At 51.5% G+C, this 17,146-nt stretch overlaps 7 protein-coding genes across 7 annotated transcripts; 4 read left to right on the forward strand and 3 right to left on the reverse strand.

Moving 5' to 3' along the window:
- Positions 1-6,496: 6,496 nt before the first annotated feature.
- TRIVIDRAFT_119533 (uncharacterized protein) lies at positions 6,497-7,122 on the forward strand (the record flags this gene model as incomplete). The annotated part of the gene is made up of 2 exons (XM_014097655.2): positions 6,497-6,703; positions 6,805-7,122. Coding segments are annotated over 2 exons (525 nt in total), but the record flags the coding sequence as incomplete, so codon positions are not given.
- Positions 7,123-7,197: 75 nt separating this feature from the next.
- On the reverse strand, positions 7,198-8,504 carry TRIVIDRAFT_80726 (uncharacterized protein; the record flags this gene model as incomplete). Its single annotated transcript, XM_014097656.1, has 2 exons — positions 7,198-8,357; positions 8,432-8,504. 2 exons carry the CDS (start codon positions 8,502-8,504, stop codon positions 7,909-7,911), a joined length of 522 nt encoding a protein of 173 aa, XP_013953131.1.
- Positions 8,505-8,873: 369 nt separating this feature from the next.
- On the forward strand, positions 8,874-10,113 carry TRIVIDRAFT_76335 (uncharacterized protein; the record flags this gene model as incomplete). Its single annotated transcript, XM_014097657.1, has 3 exons — positions 8,874-9,031; positions 9,103-9,288; positions 9,358-10,113. The coding sequence occupies 3 exons, from the start codon at positions 8,966-8,968 to the stop codon at positions 10,111-10,113; spliced, it is 1,008 nt and encodes a 335-aa protein (XP_013953132.1).
- Positions 10,114-10,472: 359 nt separating this feature from the next.
- On the reverse strand, positions 10,473-11,596 carry TRIVIDRAFT_43654 (uncharacterized protein; the record flags this gene model as incomplete). Its single annotated transcript, XM_014097658.1, has 2 exons — positions 10,473-10,957; positions 11,023-11,596. The coding sequence occupies 2 exons, from the start codon at positions 11,594-11,596 to the stop codon at positions 10,473-10,475; spliced, it is 1,059 nt and encodes a 352-aa protein (XP_013953133.1).
- A 943-nt stretch (positions 11,597-12,539) lies between these two features.
- On the forward strand, positions 12,540-13,210 carry TRIVIDRAFT_76337 (uncharacterized protein; the record flags this gene model as incomplete). Its single annotated transcript, XM_014097659.1, has 4 exons — positions 12,540-12,653; positions 12,726-12,755; positions 12,888-12,938; positions 12,997-13,210. The coding sequence occupies 4 exons, from the start codon at positions 12,605-12,607 to the stop codon at positions 13,059-13,061; spliced, it is 195 nt and encodes a 64-aa protein (XP_013953134.1).
- A 630-nt stretch (positions 13,211-13,840) lies between these two features.
- TRIVIDRAFT_66960 (uncharacterized protein) lies at positions 13,841-14,823 on the forward strand (the record flags this gene model as incomplete). The annotated part of the gene is made up of 2 exons (XM_014097660.1): positions 13,841-13,937; positions 14,108-14,823. The coding sequence occupies 2 exons, from the start codon at positions 13,841-13,843 to the stop codon at positions 14,821-14,823; spliced, it is 813 nt and encodes a 270-aa protein (XP_013953135.1).
- A 128-nt stretch (positions 14,824-14,951) lies between these two features.
- Positions 14,952-16,918, reverse strand: TRIVIDRAFT_83059 (uncharacterized protein; the record flags this gene model as incomplete). The annotated part of the gene is made up of 4 exons (XM_014097661.1): positions 14,952-15,699; positions 15,766-16,485; positions 16,541-16,597; positions 16,658-16,918. The coding sequence occupies 4 exons, from the start codon at positions 16,739-16,741 to the stop codon at positions 15,112-15,114; spliced, it is 1,449 nt and encodes a 482-aa protein (XP_013953136.1).
- Between the last annotated feature and the right edge of the window lie 228 nt (positions 16,919-17,146).

Raw genomic sequence — 17,146 nt, forward strand, 5'->3', positions numbered from 1 at the left:
TTTGGCTACTCCGTGTTAGGTCGATGCTCATGTAAGGAGGATTTGGTCATCTCGGCTCAAGCCACGTGAGTGCTATCGACTGTGAAGAATTATGTACATGCTATGGAGCACTCGATGATTATACTCTGCTGTTGGCACCCATGGATATCACGAGACGCAGATCCGGGATACAGGCATGTTTGTTTAACTAAGGTGGAGAATCTCACTGAAAAAGGCAGAGAGCAAAGAGATATGTACCAGCTGTGTACCTTGTGCTTTTTTCACTGAAGCTGTGTGTATTGTTCGGCGCGTCTTGGAACCCGTGTCACTCGACTCGTCGTATGGGGGAGGGTTCGGGGTGGTATTATGCCGAGGAAGGGCTGTTGATAGGCGGGGGGAATGAATATTCATGGATGTTATTGGGAGGAGTTTGAGTTGGGGGGGATAGGCTATCACTTTATATACGATATGGGTATGTGTCTTGCTTTTTGGGGGTTGTAGCCTACATCTACGGGGTGGTGGTGGTGAGAATAGATGTCATTGTGAAGCGTGTATATGGTATATACGGGATATGGGGGTTAGGCAAAGAGGACCAAGTACTGTATGGACTTCTCCAGTTGAAATGAGTGTGTATATTTTCTTTTCAGGGAGCCAAAGTTTGGTAGTTGGAGCACTGTGAATTTTTTTCTGGGGGGTAGCTAGTAGACGAGAAAAAAAAAAAGAGGGCCGTGGATGAAGTGACGAAGCATTTCCGAGGATTTGGCAGATGTGGATTAGGAGCCCATGTTTTATTGTGGGTAGATGTAAACCTTGACATCTGCAAGCTTCGCAAAAAAGGAGGAGAAAGCTAAAGCTGCTAACAAAGCTTGGGTTGCTGTTGGAGAGAGCCCAAAGTGATGCTGTATTGGGCATCCGATGGAGGGGAGATACTAACTGGAAGCGAGAAAGCCTGAGGGGTAACAGATGGAAGGAAGAGCTGGAGGAGAGAGAGACAAAAGCATGTTACATACTGTACGCACGAGTAAGCTGGTGAGTTGGAGGAGAGCGGAAGATGCCGCTCCGAGGGTTAGTATGGGGGTATTTCGGAGATTGCTGGAGGGAAACGTTGACGTGGTGGATGAAGATGATGCTTGGGTTGGGAGAGGGTCGGTATGGAGATGCCTGTCCAGCCCAGCTTTATGGATTAACACATGTGACTTTTCGTAAATCAACTTGATAGCGCTTTTCACTCTGTAAATCAATCAATCAATCAGCTCAAGCACTCAACAAAGGCCAAAGTCTGAAGACGCGGCGGCAACAGCCTCATCGGAGCTTTGTGCGCTTTTCCACCGGACGGACATTTGGCGTTCCATTTCGCAACATGAAAACCCTGACGTCAGCCACAGTATCGCAGAGGAGACCGTTTCTGGTCATTAGTAGTATTCTGACACGCTGCGTCCACTACGGGTTTTACAGTGTCGATGTACTCGTACGGATACGTGTAACGTGTAACGTGTATATGCGGCATGTGCCCGAAATGGATGAAGATCGAGATCAAGAAGAGGCACTTCCCGCTCCTCCCGGGGAACAAATGACAAACCCAAAGGATTGCTCAGCGGATGGATTTTCCTTTGCTTCCTTCCTGGCCCTTTTGCGGCTTCTTCATCATAATTCCATAGCCTACCAAGGCTTCAAATCATCAAGCCGCGGCCTTGCATTTCCCGTAAAGGGCAATAAACCTCGACACGCCCATATCAATTAATAATCGTAGCCAAAGTACGACGACAAATCACCAGCCAAGCACTGACTCGCCTCAATCCACGGGCGTCCAAATCAAAGAAAAAAAAAAGGGGGAGAAAAAGCCTAAAAAAAGCCGCCATGGCTCGCCACAGTAGATGATGGCTGGGTTGCCTCCAAACAGGGCAATTACGAGAACAACCAATCTTCCCGCCCTGTTTGTGTGTGAGCGGCAAAACAATAGGAGAATTTGTTATGGATTGTAATAGATTTGTATTCAGGAAGTGCTTGGCTGTTGTTAGAATGGGAAAAGCGCAATTAATTGCGCGTCATAAGAGCCGCTTATTAATACGGGCATGTCGCGACCTAGTAGGTACCTATACGGTACCAGCACATATACGAAGTACGAATAAGAGCCCAATTCTTTCGGCATCTCTGGAAAAAGAAACGGCAAAGAAAGGTAGGGCTGCGGTATAGGTAAGCATCTTTACACAAGCAAGAAAAAGAGACAAAATACGGAGCAAATATGTCATCATGGCCGAGAAAAGAGTCGCCCAGCTCCAGCTAGGGAAACGGGGACGACCCGCGAGTCCGTTTCCAAAGCCCGAAAAGCCAAGGGCAGACCGGCGCTGTCGGGCTCTTTTTACAAAGCGCCAAGGGCCGCTGAGCATTTTATAATTCCGGAACAACCAGGCGTTTGGTGGCGGGCTTTCCGGGTCTCGGTAATAGCAGATTGCCCTGTTTTTTTACCTGTCGGCGATTGAAGGTCTGATGCCGGACGGGAATCATCAAGAAGCCATTGATTCACTTTTTTTGCATGGCGGTCGCCGCGGGGTTACCTCGGGTCGCAAAACGTATTCATCGTAAATGATCCTCGGGGTTGTTGCCACGCCCGATCGGCCTTTACAGGTACGGCGAGGAAACGGAGGATTTGGGTTGACGAGAGGAGAGGGCGAAGAGACGGAATGCTGAAAAGGAGATATTCGGCCTTCCGTCGCGCGCGCTTCTTCCTTTTGGTGGAGTGGGAGAGCGCCTTGGTACCAAGTGGCGGCTGTACTTGTGAGGTACCTGGATGTTTTTTGGGGCTCCGCGGAGTAGATTGGCTGTATTGTAGGTACTTTGTAAGTTGATCAGAATATACAGTACAATCAATGAATCAAATGCGTTTTAAAACCATCGATAATGGCATTCGCTTCAATTCTACAAACACAGAAATACGTTCTTACCTACCTAGGTACCTAATCGGTATTATCATTCCCATCATTCATCCGCGGAATGCGGGGGCACCAACCGGAAAAGTTAATAATGTACAAAATCAATCGATTCCGAGAAACCAAAAACCAACCAAAGTCGTACTACAGTAACAAGGAACTCGGCCAACTCTGCCTTGTCTCGGGCTAGCAACGCGGAGATAGCACCCCTAGCACCGTCGCCCATTCTCCGACCCTCCCTTGAATAATTAGCAGCCAGAATGAATGTCACTGCTACACCATCTATTCCGGGGGTTGCTGACCCGTTCATGCCCTGCAATTGCCAATGCGAGCAACAATACAGAACAGAGATAAAACTATCAGAGAAGACATGTAAGCACATTAAGAAGAAAAATAAGGTCGATAATTCGAATCCTACGAGCTGCAAATATTCCGTGGCAGCAATGAAATACCCCCCGTGCCATCGAGATACGAGTACATCATCATCATGCCGTACCACCTCCTCGGAATACCGAAATATTCCATATTCCCATCCCTTGTACCTTGCGCGTACCGCCACCACCACGAACGCAATTCCGGAGCAAAGAAAAAAACAAGACAAAAAAAAAAAGAAAAGAAAAGAAACCCAAGAGTACAGCAGCCGCCAAGTACCCCCTGAGTATCTCCCTCTGTCCCTCCGCCCATCGGGGATTACCCGTCCCAGCACAGCTCCGGGTCGACAATCGCGCCGAAAACGCCCACTGTGCACCCGCGAAATTGCAAAGAATGCCCCGAAATGGGTACTTCCACGGTACCTCCCTCGTGCAAATTACCTTGGTACCTTGCCTTACCTAGCAGTGTACTCGTACCTCTAATGGTTTCCCTTTTGTTTCTTTCTGCCCAACAACTCCCCCCAGCTCTCCAAAACTGCAGCCCGTCCGTGTTGTCAAAAAAGAATTTTGGATTTCCGGCCGCCGACGTATTACGCAACCCAACGTACAGTTAACGTAAAAACGGGCTCCGGGCTGCTGAACTGGATTCCCGCGGCTAGGGGGAGTTTTAACCTACCTAGGTATCTCCCCCATGTTACAGCAAGTACCTGTCGACAGCACACACAGAACAAAATGCCACCCCATGCCGATGCCAAATCACGATAAACCCAGCTAAGCACCTCCCCCCCCCCCCCGGCTCATCTGCTCCCCTCCCTAATCCAGCGAAATTCAAAAGCTCCCGTCACCAAATTTCCATTTTGCCAAAAATCCCGGGGTAAGATTAGCCAAGGGCACAGTAAAAAGAACCAGACAGAAAGTATAGATATATAAAAAGAAACAAGAATAAGATGGCCAAATTTCAAAATAACATGAACCCGTCAATGCAAAAATATTAACTTTTATTTTTTTCCCTTATTTCTTTTTTCTTTTCTTTTCTTTCCCTTTTTTTGCTATTTTCGGAGACTTTTTTCCCTTTCCCTTTTTCCCTTTCCCAAAAACATCCTCGGTCCGCAAGCCTGCCGATTCGGCGCCCGTCCAGGCCGCCCAAGCCGGCTACTTTTTTTTTGCTTTTCGCTTTTCGCAATAGTACCAGTATAGTAGCAACGAGAATATGTACTGCGACGCTGCTTGCATTTCTTCCATCTCACGTATATATTATGCTCGCACAACCTCCCCCCCCCGTCTCGCATAAAGAAAGAAAAGGGAAAACTCTCCTTCTCACTTCAAAAACGAACAAGGTACATGCCTGACCTTTTCTTTCTTTTTCTTTTTGTCCGTGTCATGGGCTTTTTCTTATGCCCGTTTCGCTGTTGTCTGTTAGTCCGCACCCGCCGCAGGCCCAGCCACTCGGAGTGCGGAAAAAAAGGGCTGCCCAGCTTATCGGCGCAAGATGCATGTACCGTGCATGTTCTTTGCAGAAAACGGTACAGTGCCAGGTAAGGTCATGGATTCGAGTCAGAGTACAAAGGCGGTACATGTGAGTACTCGTAGATTGTGGCATTTCAGGCCTTGTAAGCAACCTTGGAATCTCTGTAGGCTTACATAGGTAGCTGCACGGTACTGTAGCGATAGCCTAGGTACCTACCTTAGGTAGTACCTACAGGTAACATGAAATGCCTATTGATAGTAATACAGTTGGCTTGACCAAAGACGTCGCATTGTATTGCTGCTCTCTCCTCTCTCCTCTCTCTTCTCTACTAAGCATCAAACCTCCCGTAATCATTACCAGTGCATTCGATGCTCGCCTTCTCTTCCAATTTCCTCATTGCGGAAACGCTAATTTGCCCAATCCTGCCACACGAGTAGCGCTTAGTTTCGCTTATTATTGCCTGCGCGAATCCGCGACCCGCATTTGAAATCATTCGGATTTTATATACGGTAGTAGCACACCCAAGCCTGCCAAGTACTCGCATGTACTCCAGCCTTCCATCCGCCTTACCTTATCTCACTTACCTACTTCGGACTTTGCTACCCATTCAGCTCTTCGCCATCGCCTTTCGCCTTCGCTGCCAAAGGCCTTAAGCTGCGCTGCGCTGCTTGGTCATTCGCTGCCAAAACATACACACACACACGCTACCACTTAGACACGGCACGCCACCAAATACCAGTCCTTGTTCCCTTTTCCCATCTCCTCTCCACTCCCGTACTTTATTTCTCCCAAGTCCTCGCCAAAAGTCTCCAGTCCCCTTCTCTCGGCCGGGTCTGGCGGACATCCGGCAATAGGAAGCCCTTTAAACCTTGCCCCCGTCCCATCCAGCCCGATCACAGAAAAACGTCCTCAGCTGCCCCTCCAAGTAATCCAGTATTACCAATTACCCAACCACACGCTCACTCAGCAGCGACTGCGGCAAAGCTCCTCTCCCGCCCGTATAAACCTTCTCCTGCCCCGGGACGTACCGGTTACATACCCTCGTACATATACACCACGTCTCACCCCACCGGGATTATCCAAAGGCGGAGCCTGATTGCGAGATTCATATACCCATCTCCTCCGCTGCCGACCAGCCTTCGGCCCCCCTCCTACCAAAAACAGACGACATCCCATCGTCCTGGATTGATGCGCTCGAACCTACATCATCCAAGAAAAACGATAGCGTAAATTGACATCGCGCATTGTTCGATTCAACTTTGACAACCTCGCCGCGCCCGCCTCGGGTTCCGTCACAGTGGAGATTTCTGCAGCCGCCAGGGTCGATCCGGTACTCGACGCAAAAGCTCAAAAGACAAATACGCACACCTCTCTCGCGACTGGAATAAATGGCAACCGACACCGAGACACTCTCTCTTCCGACTACCACGGCCCCTACCGAGGTCGCGGCGTCAACATGCCTCCCTCCGGACGAGCACCAATGCCGCGGGATCAAGAGAGAATGGAGTACTGATGAGTGGGACACGAGCATCACCGCGACCTTTGGCTTTCCCGCCAAGCTAGGCGGCCCGAGCAACTCCGCGGCGAGCCCTCAGCACCAGACACAACAGCCTCAACAGCAGGATCAGGGAGGCGATGCCACGGTGACGGGCAAGTACGTCGCGCAGCTTAACCCCGACGAGTGCGATAGGCCCTTGAAGCGCAGGCCAAGCTCCGATTACTGGCTAACATCCAACCTCTTGTCCTCCTACAGGAGCGTAGAGGAAGCTTGCAAGCGTTCGCTGGAACACTTTCCCTGCCCGAGCGTCTCCTTCGCCATGCCTACTCTCGAGTTTGACTTTCGCATCGCCGTCGCACTCAACCCGGAACCCTCCAGAATTGAGAACCGTGTCCAGAAGGAGATCACCACCATCAAAGGAGGCAGGTGGTCTGGATCATTTGGCAACGGCCGAGTCATGGTATGATGCACCCTGGACATTCCGATCCAATTCCGGCCCATGACAGACATAACACATAAAAAAAAAAGAAAGATGAAAAAAATCAGCTGACAAATCGTTAGGCCGGCGGATATGATCTCGGGCAGGCACGGGGCTTCCGTCCGATTCGGATTGTTGAAGGCGCTTTTGTCCTGCAGACTACCGACCAACCTCCGGCCATGCTGGAGATGCGTACGCGAGGATCTTTGTCGGGCCCATGTGACGTACTCGATACCCTGCTCAGTGCTCGGGAATCCAAGGAGAACATTGATCCCCGTCAATACGGCTTTCGGACCTTTGCCACTGTCAAGACGGCAGACAAACGCTATGCCGAGTTCGTCAACTGTGGGCTCTGGGTCGCAAGTGGTGTGTGGCGAGGTGAAGAGCTGATTATTGAGTGAGTAGATAATCACCCAATCATGCCGTGATTATTTTCCCAAGCAAGGCTAACCAGTGATCAAAGCGCCTATCGCCTTACTTGAAGACGGCAGCATAAGGCCATCTATCGGGAAAAGACGCATTATGCTACGAGCATAACCCGAAAATCTCTTTTTTTAAAAAATGCTATTGCAAGACCAAACGACACAAAGCATAGGGAGGCGGCGCCGGCGGACTGTGTTTTCTTTTTCTCTCTTCTCAACGGTATGGCGGAATCACGATGACTCGCCCGGGTGACGGCAGATTTGCGGAGTTTTGAAGCGTGGAGTTCTCTTTCTGGAGTATTTTTCGACATCGGTTACCTTTGGTTTGGCGGTAATGGGCTGCATCGGAATCGGAGTACGGGGCCTTTTTTTTTTCTTTTTCTTTTTTTTATCTTTTCTTTCTAATGAGGCGGCAACGGAATTAGGCATGGGGAAGTTTGAAGCGAAAGAAATCCTGTTAATTTGACGCTTTTTCAAGGCATCTGTGGGTTGGTCTCTGTGAGGTTATTCCTTGGTCTGTTTGATGGTGGCGCTTTCGGCGTTTGATATGCGTGTGCTCATCTTTGCTCATGGCGGTTCATCGATGTTGCTTGTCTGCTGGAGACTTGTTTGGTCAGCGAGATTCGTGCAGTGGTTGCATAAGAGCTCACTGCTTTGCGCATCGCTAATAGATGTCATCCTTCAGCGAGCCTGATTGTCCACTTTCCCCCCATCTTGCCCTTGATGCTTTTAATGTTTTCATAAATGCTCGTGTTCCGAGGCGCTTCACTTTAAGCTGATAGCAACTTCCAAGCAATTAAGCTTCCTCAACCGACTTTCGTTGTCAGCCCCAAACACGTCGTCTGCATCTCCCGTAACCACATCGTCTACTGTCCCGATGGTTCGTGTTTTAATCTCAACCACACAGTCTCCTTGCTGCTCGAACCAGCTTGCAACGTGTAGTGTCTTTTCAATAGCTTTACCTGTGCCCATCACTGTCACCACAGCTCCACGAGCCGTCCCACTACCACTGCCTCGCTTCAGTGCCTCAACGCGCGCGTGCAAGGACACATTCTTGGCAGCAGCAGCATTACTACGCAGGGCCTTGTCCAGGAACTTTCTAGTCCGCTTCACGACGGACATGAAGGGAGAATTTGAGGACACGTAAATGACGGGCGTCTTGGACGACGCTGGGAGCTGGCGTCGAGTGAGGGGACGCTTCTGAATCCTGGCGCCTAGAGTCCGGCTGTTAGAGATGTTCAAGGTTCAAAACCGTGTCCTCAAGGGCCAGTAAAGGCGATGTGCCTACCCTGTGGAATTGGTGGCATCTTGCTTGCCGCTCCAGGCACCAGCTTAGACGAGGCGTTTTCTTGCTGTGTCATGGCGAAGAACCGGCAGTAGTGATGGACTTCAGGGAGTCTTTTCGAAGTTCCAAGAGCTCAGCTCGGCTTGAATGGAGGAGAAAAACTGATTGAATTAAAGCCCGCCAATATGAATGAAAACGAGTGAATATAGAGGCGTAAGTGAGGCAACCACAAGCGTCCCTTTTGCCAATTTCTCTCGCTGCTACGAAGCGTAAAAGGGAATATGAGAGGAAGACTTTCATCAACAATGACTGCCTAGCACTTGCTCCTAGTTCTTCGCCAGCCCGCTTTTCTTATCGGCGCTGTTATCGCTGGCCCCACCACGGCGAGCCAGTCTCAGTCCATCAGGAACGTCATCTTGTCATCTCTAGCTAGACCTCTCTCTCTCCCAGCTTCATACCTCGAAACTGGCCTCTTCTTAGAGGAATGGCTGCCTGTATCCCAGGCTCCGACCATTTCTCGCCCTCCGCTGAACAGCCATGTCTCTGGACATCTGGCCTCCCGTTTCCCCAGGGGAGCTCAGCATAAAAGTCGCTGAAGCCCAGGTCGGTAGTTTGATGGCGCGCAAGCTGAGCAGACTGGCAACGGGGGATGCACAATGCTGATATCTTTCAAGAAACGCGAGCTGGCGTGGATAATCGCAAGGACCCTCCAAACCTGCGAAGACCTCAAGCATGGCCTGGAGGATTGCTACGCTCTGCTGGCGCCGGTTGATCCCGGCAGCACTCTGGTGATGAGCACGCCGCGCAACGAGCGAGTCAAGGGCACCATTACTCGGGTCGGGACGCGCATCGTCAAAGGGGTAAATGGGCTTCTTCTTGAAAATATGTGCCACTTGTATGGCATTGCTGACACAGTTTGCTCTTCAAAGTCTCTCGGTCTGCAATTTCGAACCATTGCGCAACAGACACTCACCCTCTCGCCCGCTTTCCCCATCCACGTCCACGCGCTCGATACTCTCCATACGCACCTAACCGAGTCCATCGACCTGCTCGGCCTTTTACTATCCAACAGCAAAACATCCAATTCCGAAGCCGACGTCTCCTCCAACAACCAAGCGCAAGCCCTTTCCTCGGGGATGCGTCTCCTCGCCGACTCCATTTCCTCCTCCATCGCACTCCTCAAGGGACCGCCCTTGAACGAGCCAGACACGAATTGGACCACACAGTCCTGTCCATCGTCGCACTTTTCGCCCCCCTTGACGCAAAACTTTAGCTTCTACATCACCCTTCAGGAGTGCAGCATTGTGCTCCTCATGCGCGCCCTCGAGCCCGTGGATGCGCCCGTCCATTTCGGCACAAAGCTCGGTCTCGCTATCGGCACGTATCGACGCCTCGAGCACGATGAAGCGGATATTGTGTTCAAGTACAAACCCGGTGGAGACGAAATGTCGGATACCAGGCGATTGGCCGCCAACCACAGCATTCAACCCCCATCTATTGCGAGGACACTTTCAAATTCTCAGCTGGAAGAAGTCTATGTGCGGGAAAAGGTCCGGGTAGAGAGCGCTGACCCCAGCCTCATCTCGCTCTACTCAAAGCTAGGATATCTGAACATCATGCTAGACCAGGCGCGGCGGAACTTGGATGCCGTCATGAGTGTGCAGTTGAAGACGTACACGGAGTAACCAATGCTCTTGAACATCATGATAAATAGTGCTGATGATGGCTTGTACATACATAACCGTCGATTTTAAGGATGTCTTTGGTCTGATTGGCAGCATATATGCAAATACCCCCAATGTAAACCGTTGTCCCCGTTGGATCTTAGTAGCCACAGTCTGGACGGGAAAAGAGCTGTGGATGATTTGTTCAAATTCAATGAAAGAAAAACTAAGTACATATGATGCTCTCGTCATGCCTATCTCTTGCATATAAAATGTCAACTCCTCGTACAAGAAGCCACCCTTGACGCCGCCGAAACAGACAACTCAATCTTAAAAATCCAATGCACTAAAAATTGATTGCAAAGCAGGAGAAGCGGGGCTTATGCTACAGGTGACCAGGGCATGGGGATGAGGATCCTGGATTGCATGGACTGGATCAGAGGCACCGTCTTGTGCACTGTATCGCTCCAGCCCTCAACTGACCAGCTCTTCTCTCGGCGGGCCCTCCGCTCCTCAAGGTTGGCAAACTGCCAGAGATGGTGGACCGTGTTGAGTTCTCCAATCTGGACAAACCAGGCGCCAACACCTTCCATGACCTCTCTTCGGGCCTTGAGACCTCTTCTCCAGTGAGTCTCCCACTCCAGCAGGTTGCCGGGGTGGAGAGTATATGATCGAAGCTCAAAAACACCTCCCAGTTGGCGTGGGGGAGTGGTAGGCCAGAAGGAAAACTCCTGCATCAGGGATATCTTCTTGGAAGTGATCAATTTGCTGAGTTTCTTGTTGAAATCGGCAAAGTCGGGGTGGTGGGAGATGGAGTGTCGGGATTCGTGGTAACCCTCGTACCGCTGGTACTCCCAAATGTGCACTATGAGCGGGAAATCATTAGCTGAGAGTGGCAATGAGCAAAGCACGCGTGGGAGCTATCCTTACCAAAGGTGTCGCAGTCGCCGACCTCTGTTCGCCAACTTCCGACCAGATGAACCTTATTCTCGGGCGTGTTGGCCATCTTGGGGTAGAATTCGCCGGTGAGCTGGACATACTCGTCCACCTTGTCCGGCTGGACTTCGTGGAACACAATGGAGTGGACGTATTTGCCTCTAGCCAGGACCTGGCTGAAGCTGGCCTCCATCTGGGCCTCCATCTCCCTGCCTTCCTTGGTGCCATAAATCAGATTCGTCAGAGGCCCTTGCTTGCGATCAGGCTCGCTGCTCTGGACTGAGGCTGTGGCTCCTGCAGTAGATTGAGATGAGCTTTGGTTAGGAGAGTTAGAGTCAAGCGAGTTCTGGGATCCAAACGCACGAGCTCCCCGTTCCTTCTGCGCTTCCACCAGGTGCTCTCTGAATGCTCTCTGCTTCTCGTTGAAGGTTTCGACCGATGACGCCGTGGGGTTGATGTCGCCCATCGACGGGGTTTTGGCTTGCCTCAAGGCTGTTGTAGCCAGAGCTCGCACGCCAGCACGCGGAGCTGCCGCGGCGGCACGGCGGTACAACCTCTGAGCAAGCATGATGACGTTGTGGCGGGCTTCGAACAAGACACAAGGCAATATGTCGAAGCTTCAGACAAAGACCAAGGACAACGACAAAAACTCCCTAGAGCTGCAGCCTAAAGCGTCAAGGCACAGGCTGGCAGTCTTGGTTGCTGATAAGAAGCGGCGACTAAGAAGCAGGGAGCAGGGAGCAGAGAGCAGAGAGCAGTTGAGTGGCGGAAGGCACAAGGCGGGCAGCTTTGATGGAGGGCAGGATTAAGGGCCGATTGGATACTGTGTTAATTTGGCGTGGTTGCAGAGGCAGAGACGAGAGCTCAGAGTAGCCAAGAAGAGGCACGTTGCAGCAAGGGAGCTTCACCCCGCACTATCAGATACCCGATGGGGGTCGCTTCGGGTTAATTGGGCGGCGGCGATTGGTGCAAGGCTGTGAGTGTATGCAGCCGGGCGGCTGTGGGCGGACAAATAGAGCAAGGGGGGGTGCAATTGGACGAGACGAGATTCTGGTGATGGCTGGTGTAGATTGTGTCTCGAGTCTTTGACGACGGACGCGTACGAGAGAGAGAGAGAGAGAGAGAGAGAGTACCTGTACTTGTACCAGTCGAGGATGAAACCTGGGGAAAGATGGAGCTCGACGCCGTACCAGCTACAAGGCGTTGTCACTCCGCTTTTCGGTGCGGAGAAGCACAGGAACAAGCAGGATTGGGGGACATGATGTCACACTAGTGGCTTTAGTGGCCAAGTGGAGTATTGCACGGAACAAGAACAGAAGAGTGTTATGTAATCGTAACATCATGTGATAATCCATGTGATTCTGCTAGGTACATCGCAGCAGGTACCGACCAGCCCACTTCAGTCAGTTGAATGCCTAAGGCAGAACACCCTTGTCGGCTACCGTTCGAATCGCTGCTCCGAAGCCTCTGGTTGGACTAAGGGAAAAAGGCTCGTTTTGAAGACTTCACCAGCAACTTCATCCACCTCCGTCCTACTCAACCGCCCCCCTCGCGCGACTCCCGCAATACCGCCATCATGTCTTGGTTCGGCGTCGTCCCCTTCAAGAAGTTCCCGGCTCCTTTCCGTACGTCGCCCGCGCCCCAGATTCGCCGGCAATTCCTCTCGGGAAAAAATATGGACTGACAATCGCCCGCAGTGAAGCCTTACTGGCCTTTCTTTGCCGCCGGTATGTGATTTTGCGACAATCCTCGATGGGTTTGAGACGGTGTCTGTGTCGATTGTGCGCCGATTGCGCCGGGATCTGCTGGTATCGCGGGTGTGGGCGAAAGTGAAGTCTTGACTAACATGGAATACCTAGGCCTGGTTATTGCCTATGGCGCCAACTCTGCCCAGAACGCCATGATGGCCTGTATGCGCCCCCCGAATATCTCTGCTGGAGCTTGACTGATACTGACGCTATTGCACAGCCGACGAGTGGAAGAACGACCCTCGCAACCCCAACGCCAAGACTGCGGGCAACAAGGCTCACTAAATCGCATAAAAAGGGAAAAAATGGATTGCGAAGGAAACAGGTGGAGGAAGGGATATATACTCGGACGACTCGAGAGCATGCGGCGTGATAGTCTCGCTGCACTGTATCATAGACTCGCATTCAGGGCTGAATAGACCTTTGTGAAGAACAAGCAACGACTGCTATGAGCTGTGATTTTCTCGACATTGTGCAGAATCGGTCAAGTTGTGGGTGCATTGTTCTCTGCAACTCTACGTTCCATAAAAGAAACGAGTGCTAGGCAGTTCGGAACTGCATACCTATGTACCTGTGGACATGTTGAAGGTATGGATTGCTTGATCTACAGCTTACCCTGTGATGTGCTTCAACTGAATGTCCTACACCAATTCATGTATAAGCTGCAACAAAAGCCAAAATGTCCTGTAGCGTAAAAAACAAATACCCTAGAAAAGAAACAAATTAAGGGTGTCTATTACGCAGGCATAAGGCTATGCAAAACAAGGCTTATTTCACATCTGTTGCTCACACACCGAGCTTATCTCGGCATCCAACTCGGGCGCCCCAAAACTTCTAGTTTTTTCCCTCGTCAGCCACAGATTACTAAGTCAATCCCAACGGAGATGCACTCGCCCACTCACATCCCTTCAACTCATTTGCCATTTATATTCTCACTTACACCACCCGTAATCCCTTAGATGCAGTCTTTTCTGTTTCAATATTGCAAATACACATCGTCTTGCTTATTGCCTGCGCTTCATTCATCGTATACCCCCCGTACGTCAGCTTTCAGTCTTCGCGCAATGTCATCAGCATCTACGCCCATTGGCACGCCTCGGCCTGAACAGCAGGCTCAGAAGAATGGCGCAAAGAAGGAGGTCAAGATATTAATGATTCACGGTACGTATAGCTCGTCTATCTCTCCTAGTCAACCACATTACCGTCATCCCATCTGTATACCGAATATCTCAACAGTCCTCACCCACTCTTACTCATCCCATCTCATCTCATATCCCGTCTCACACCTCTCACATCGACCAAAAATACCAGGTACTAATGTCATACAAAAGGCTACACACAATCAGGCGCCCTCTTCCGCGCAAAAACCCGCGCCATGGAAAAACTCCTCGCCAAAACCCTCGCCCCAATCTCCCTCCTCCCCGTCCTCTTCTACCCAACAGGCCCCAACCGCCTCCTCCCTTCCGACACCCCGGGCTTCAAGTCCTCCGCCGAGTCCCAGGGCGGCGACGACCCTTCTGCCGACGACCTCCCCGACACCTGGGGCTGGTTCCGCAAGGACGACGCCACCAACTCGTACCGCCTCTTTGACGAGGGCATGGCCGTCATTGCCGATGCGATTCGTGAGGCTGGCGGTATTGATGGCATCTGTGGGTTCAGTCAGGGAGGTGCCATGACGGGCTTCGTCGCTGCTGCTTTAGAGCCGTCGAGGACTGTCCTGGATGGACCAAAGGGCGACTGGGCTCGTAAGCTGCGAGAGGCGAATGGCGGCCGGCCGGTCAAGTTTGCCATTTCTTATTCCGGCTTTTATGCCGCTGTTCCTGAGCTGGAGTGGCTGTATGAGCCCAAGATCAAGACGCCGACGCTGCACTACATCGGTAGTCTCGACACTGTTGTCGACGAGAGCCGTAGCCAGGGATTGGTGGATCGATGTGAGGAGCCCGTCGTTGTCGTTCACCCCGGCGGCCATCACGTCCCCGTGTCCAAGGAGTGGGTGATGCCCCTGGCCGGATTCATAAAAAACCACGCCAGCGGCAACGAGGAGTAAGACAGTCAAGCAGAGATGGAATCATTGAGCGATAGATGGATACAAAACTAGAACCCTAGACTTAAAATGATTTGTTTAGTTTAGCAAGGCAAGCCAAGGTGGAAATAAACGGACATGGACACAAGCATCGCATAAGCGTTACATAACCTCAGATTCCCTTCCGAGGACTATCTAAGCTGTATCATTACAAGCTGTGAAATCCCCACCAAAGCCGTGCCCGCAAATATTCATTGTAATATTGCTCCTTTTCAATGCGCCGTGCCAACCCCCTTGCCCCTCCTCAACCTTCTATTTAGAACCCGTTGGCTGGATGCGTGCCATCATCTCCTCCTTGGTGATGAGGTGGTCGATCCTCTCCAAGAGCCCCAGCAAGCTCTTCATGTTGTGGCTCCACTCATTCAGGACATCATCTGCGTCTCTCGGCTTGGCGAAGCTGACAATTCGTGCTGGCCGGTCGATTTTGGCATACACAGTCTTGGAGGTCACCAACTCGCTAATGTACTTCTCCGTCTCATCCTCTGCAAGGTCAAGGAGCTCAGTAAGGCGGCTCATCTGAATGCGAGTGTAGTACTTGGCAATGACCCGAACGTTGTGCTCGATAACGCGCTTGCGCAAGTCTTCCCATCGCTGGTTGGCCTTTTCATCTGCAGACTGTCCGGGCTGAGCGTCAAAGACGTCGGTGCCGCACAGATGGGGGCCGAATCTCTTGGCGATTTCCGGCCACCGCATCAGCTCGTGAACTGTGAAGAGCCGGAGAAGCTCGGCATCTTCAGAAACTTGAGAGTTTCGGGAGTCTCTGTGTATGCGCTGAAGGAGGTCGTGTTGTTCGTTGTCGTAGGGAGCAAGGATTACGAAGTAGATGATGCGTTGGAGAACCTGTTATGGCAAGATATGATTAGCATTGGAACAAGGGGTGGTAATGGAGCTGAGGCGCAGTCTTACAGGGCGAAGTTTGGCGGCGTCTTCCTCGACAGCCTCGGTGTCGAGAACCTGGCGGTAGTTCTTGCATGCGTCCAGGTATTTATCTTCATGCTTCGCCAGTGTAATCTGCTGCTCATAGTATCGCAGTTTCAGATCCGTTGTATCGTCCTCCTTTTCCTCTGGGACCTCCTCTCCACGGGCCTTCTTCTTCTCACGCTCCTTCTGTTCCTTTTCCAGCTGCTCGGCCGTCTTCTTGGGCTTTCGCGACAGGTATCTTGTGCTAATCTTTCGGCCCAGGATAGCCGCCTGTGTCCAGTCACCACTCTCAATGCAGAGCGCAACTTGGGCTAGAATGAACTCCGTCTTCTCTCGTCGGTCCATGGAGCCAAAGGTTTCTACCTGCAGCTCGCAAAGAATCTCTGTGGCTGCCTTGACGTCACCCTGCTGCTTCTTGATGTCGGAGAGGATCTTGGTGACACGAGCGCGCTCGACTTCAACAAAGATTTTTCCTTCAGTGACCGTTCGCAGTGTCTCGATGACGGAGAGCTTCGTCTTTAGATCGGGAGTGTCGTCGAGGAATCCAACAACGGTCTGGACCATCTTGGTGATGGCTTGCTTGAGCTGGCTGTGCTTCTTCGACAGGACCAGCGTTTGGTCGTTCATTAAGCTCCAGTCGCCGGCATTTTTGCATAATGTGACGATTGCCACAAGAATTCGGGATGTTGAGGCGAGATCCGAGGCCTGTCGCAATGTCAGGGGAGCTGTTTGGAAGCTAGAGTTGGGGCTGTTGGCTTACTTGGCGGGTTTGCTTCTCAAGAGCGGCAAGCTTCTCGATTGCGCCCTGAAGGTTGGTCTACTCAAAAACGTCAGCTTATAGAAGCTACAGGTACGTCTCCAGCAAGGAGAACCATACCTTGGCCAGGCTCTCGGCCTCTGGAAGCTGCTGGTCAACCTCCTTAGAGAAGTCCTTCTCGGGCTTGAGGGTTGCCTCGGACATTGTGGCGTGCTGCGTCGACTGGGCGGATAGAAGGAGATGCTGGAGGTGCGTGTCGTATTCGGAATCTGGGAGTCGCTGGGCGGTAATTGAAAATCCAAAGTCGACTCGATGATGCGTTGCAAGCGATTCAACTTAGGTGGGAGGGTTGGTCTGATAGTGATTGGCGAGGCTGCTGTGGGTAACGCAAGAGGCACCTGCCTGACGTCCTCAGCGTATGTAATCCCGGCTTTGGCCAGCCCCCACTCTGGAGCTGTTGGAAGAAAGTAACCCCGGACACAATCGATAAGGCGACATCAGCTCAAGGAAGCTTGAGGAAGCATGACATGTATGAGAGTAGAAGGACTCGTTTACGATTGTTTGCTGGTTAAAATGGATTTATGCAGCTAAATGTTCCTTTCTTTTTTT

Source organism: Trichoderma virens (genome assembly GCF_000170995.1).
Source record: "Trichoderma virens Gv29-8 chromosome Unknown TRIVIscaffold_85, whole genome shotgun sequence".
Classification (NCBI taxonomy): Eukaryota; Fungi; Ascomycota; class Sordariomycetes; order Hypocreales; family Hypocreaceae; genus Trichoderma; species Trichoderma virens.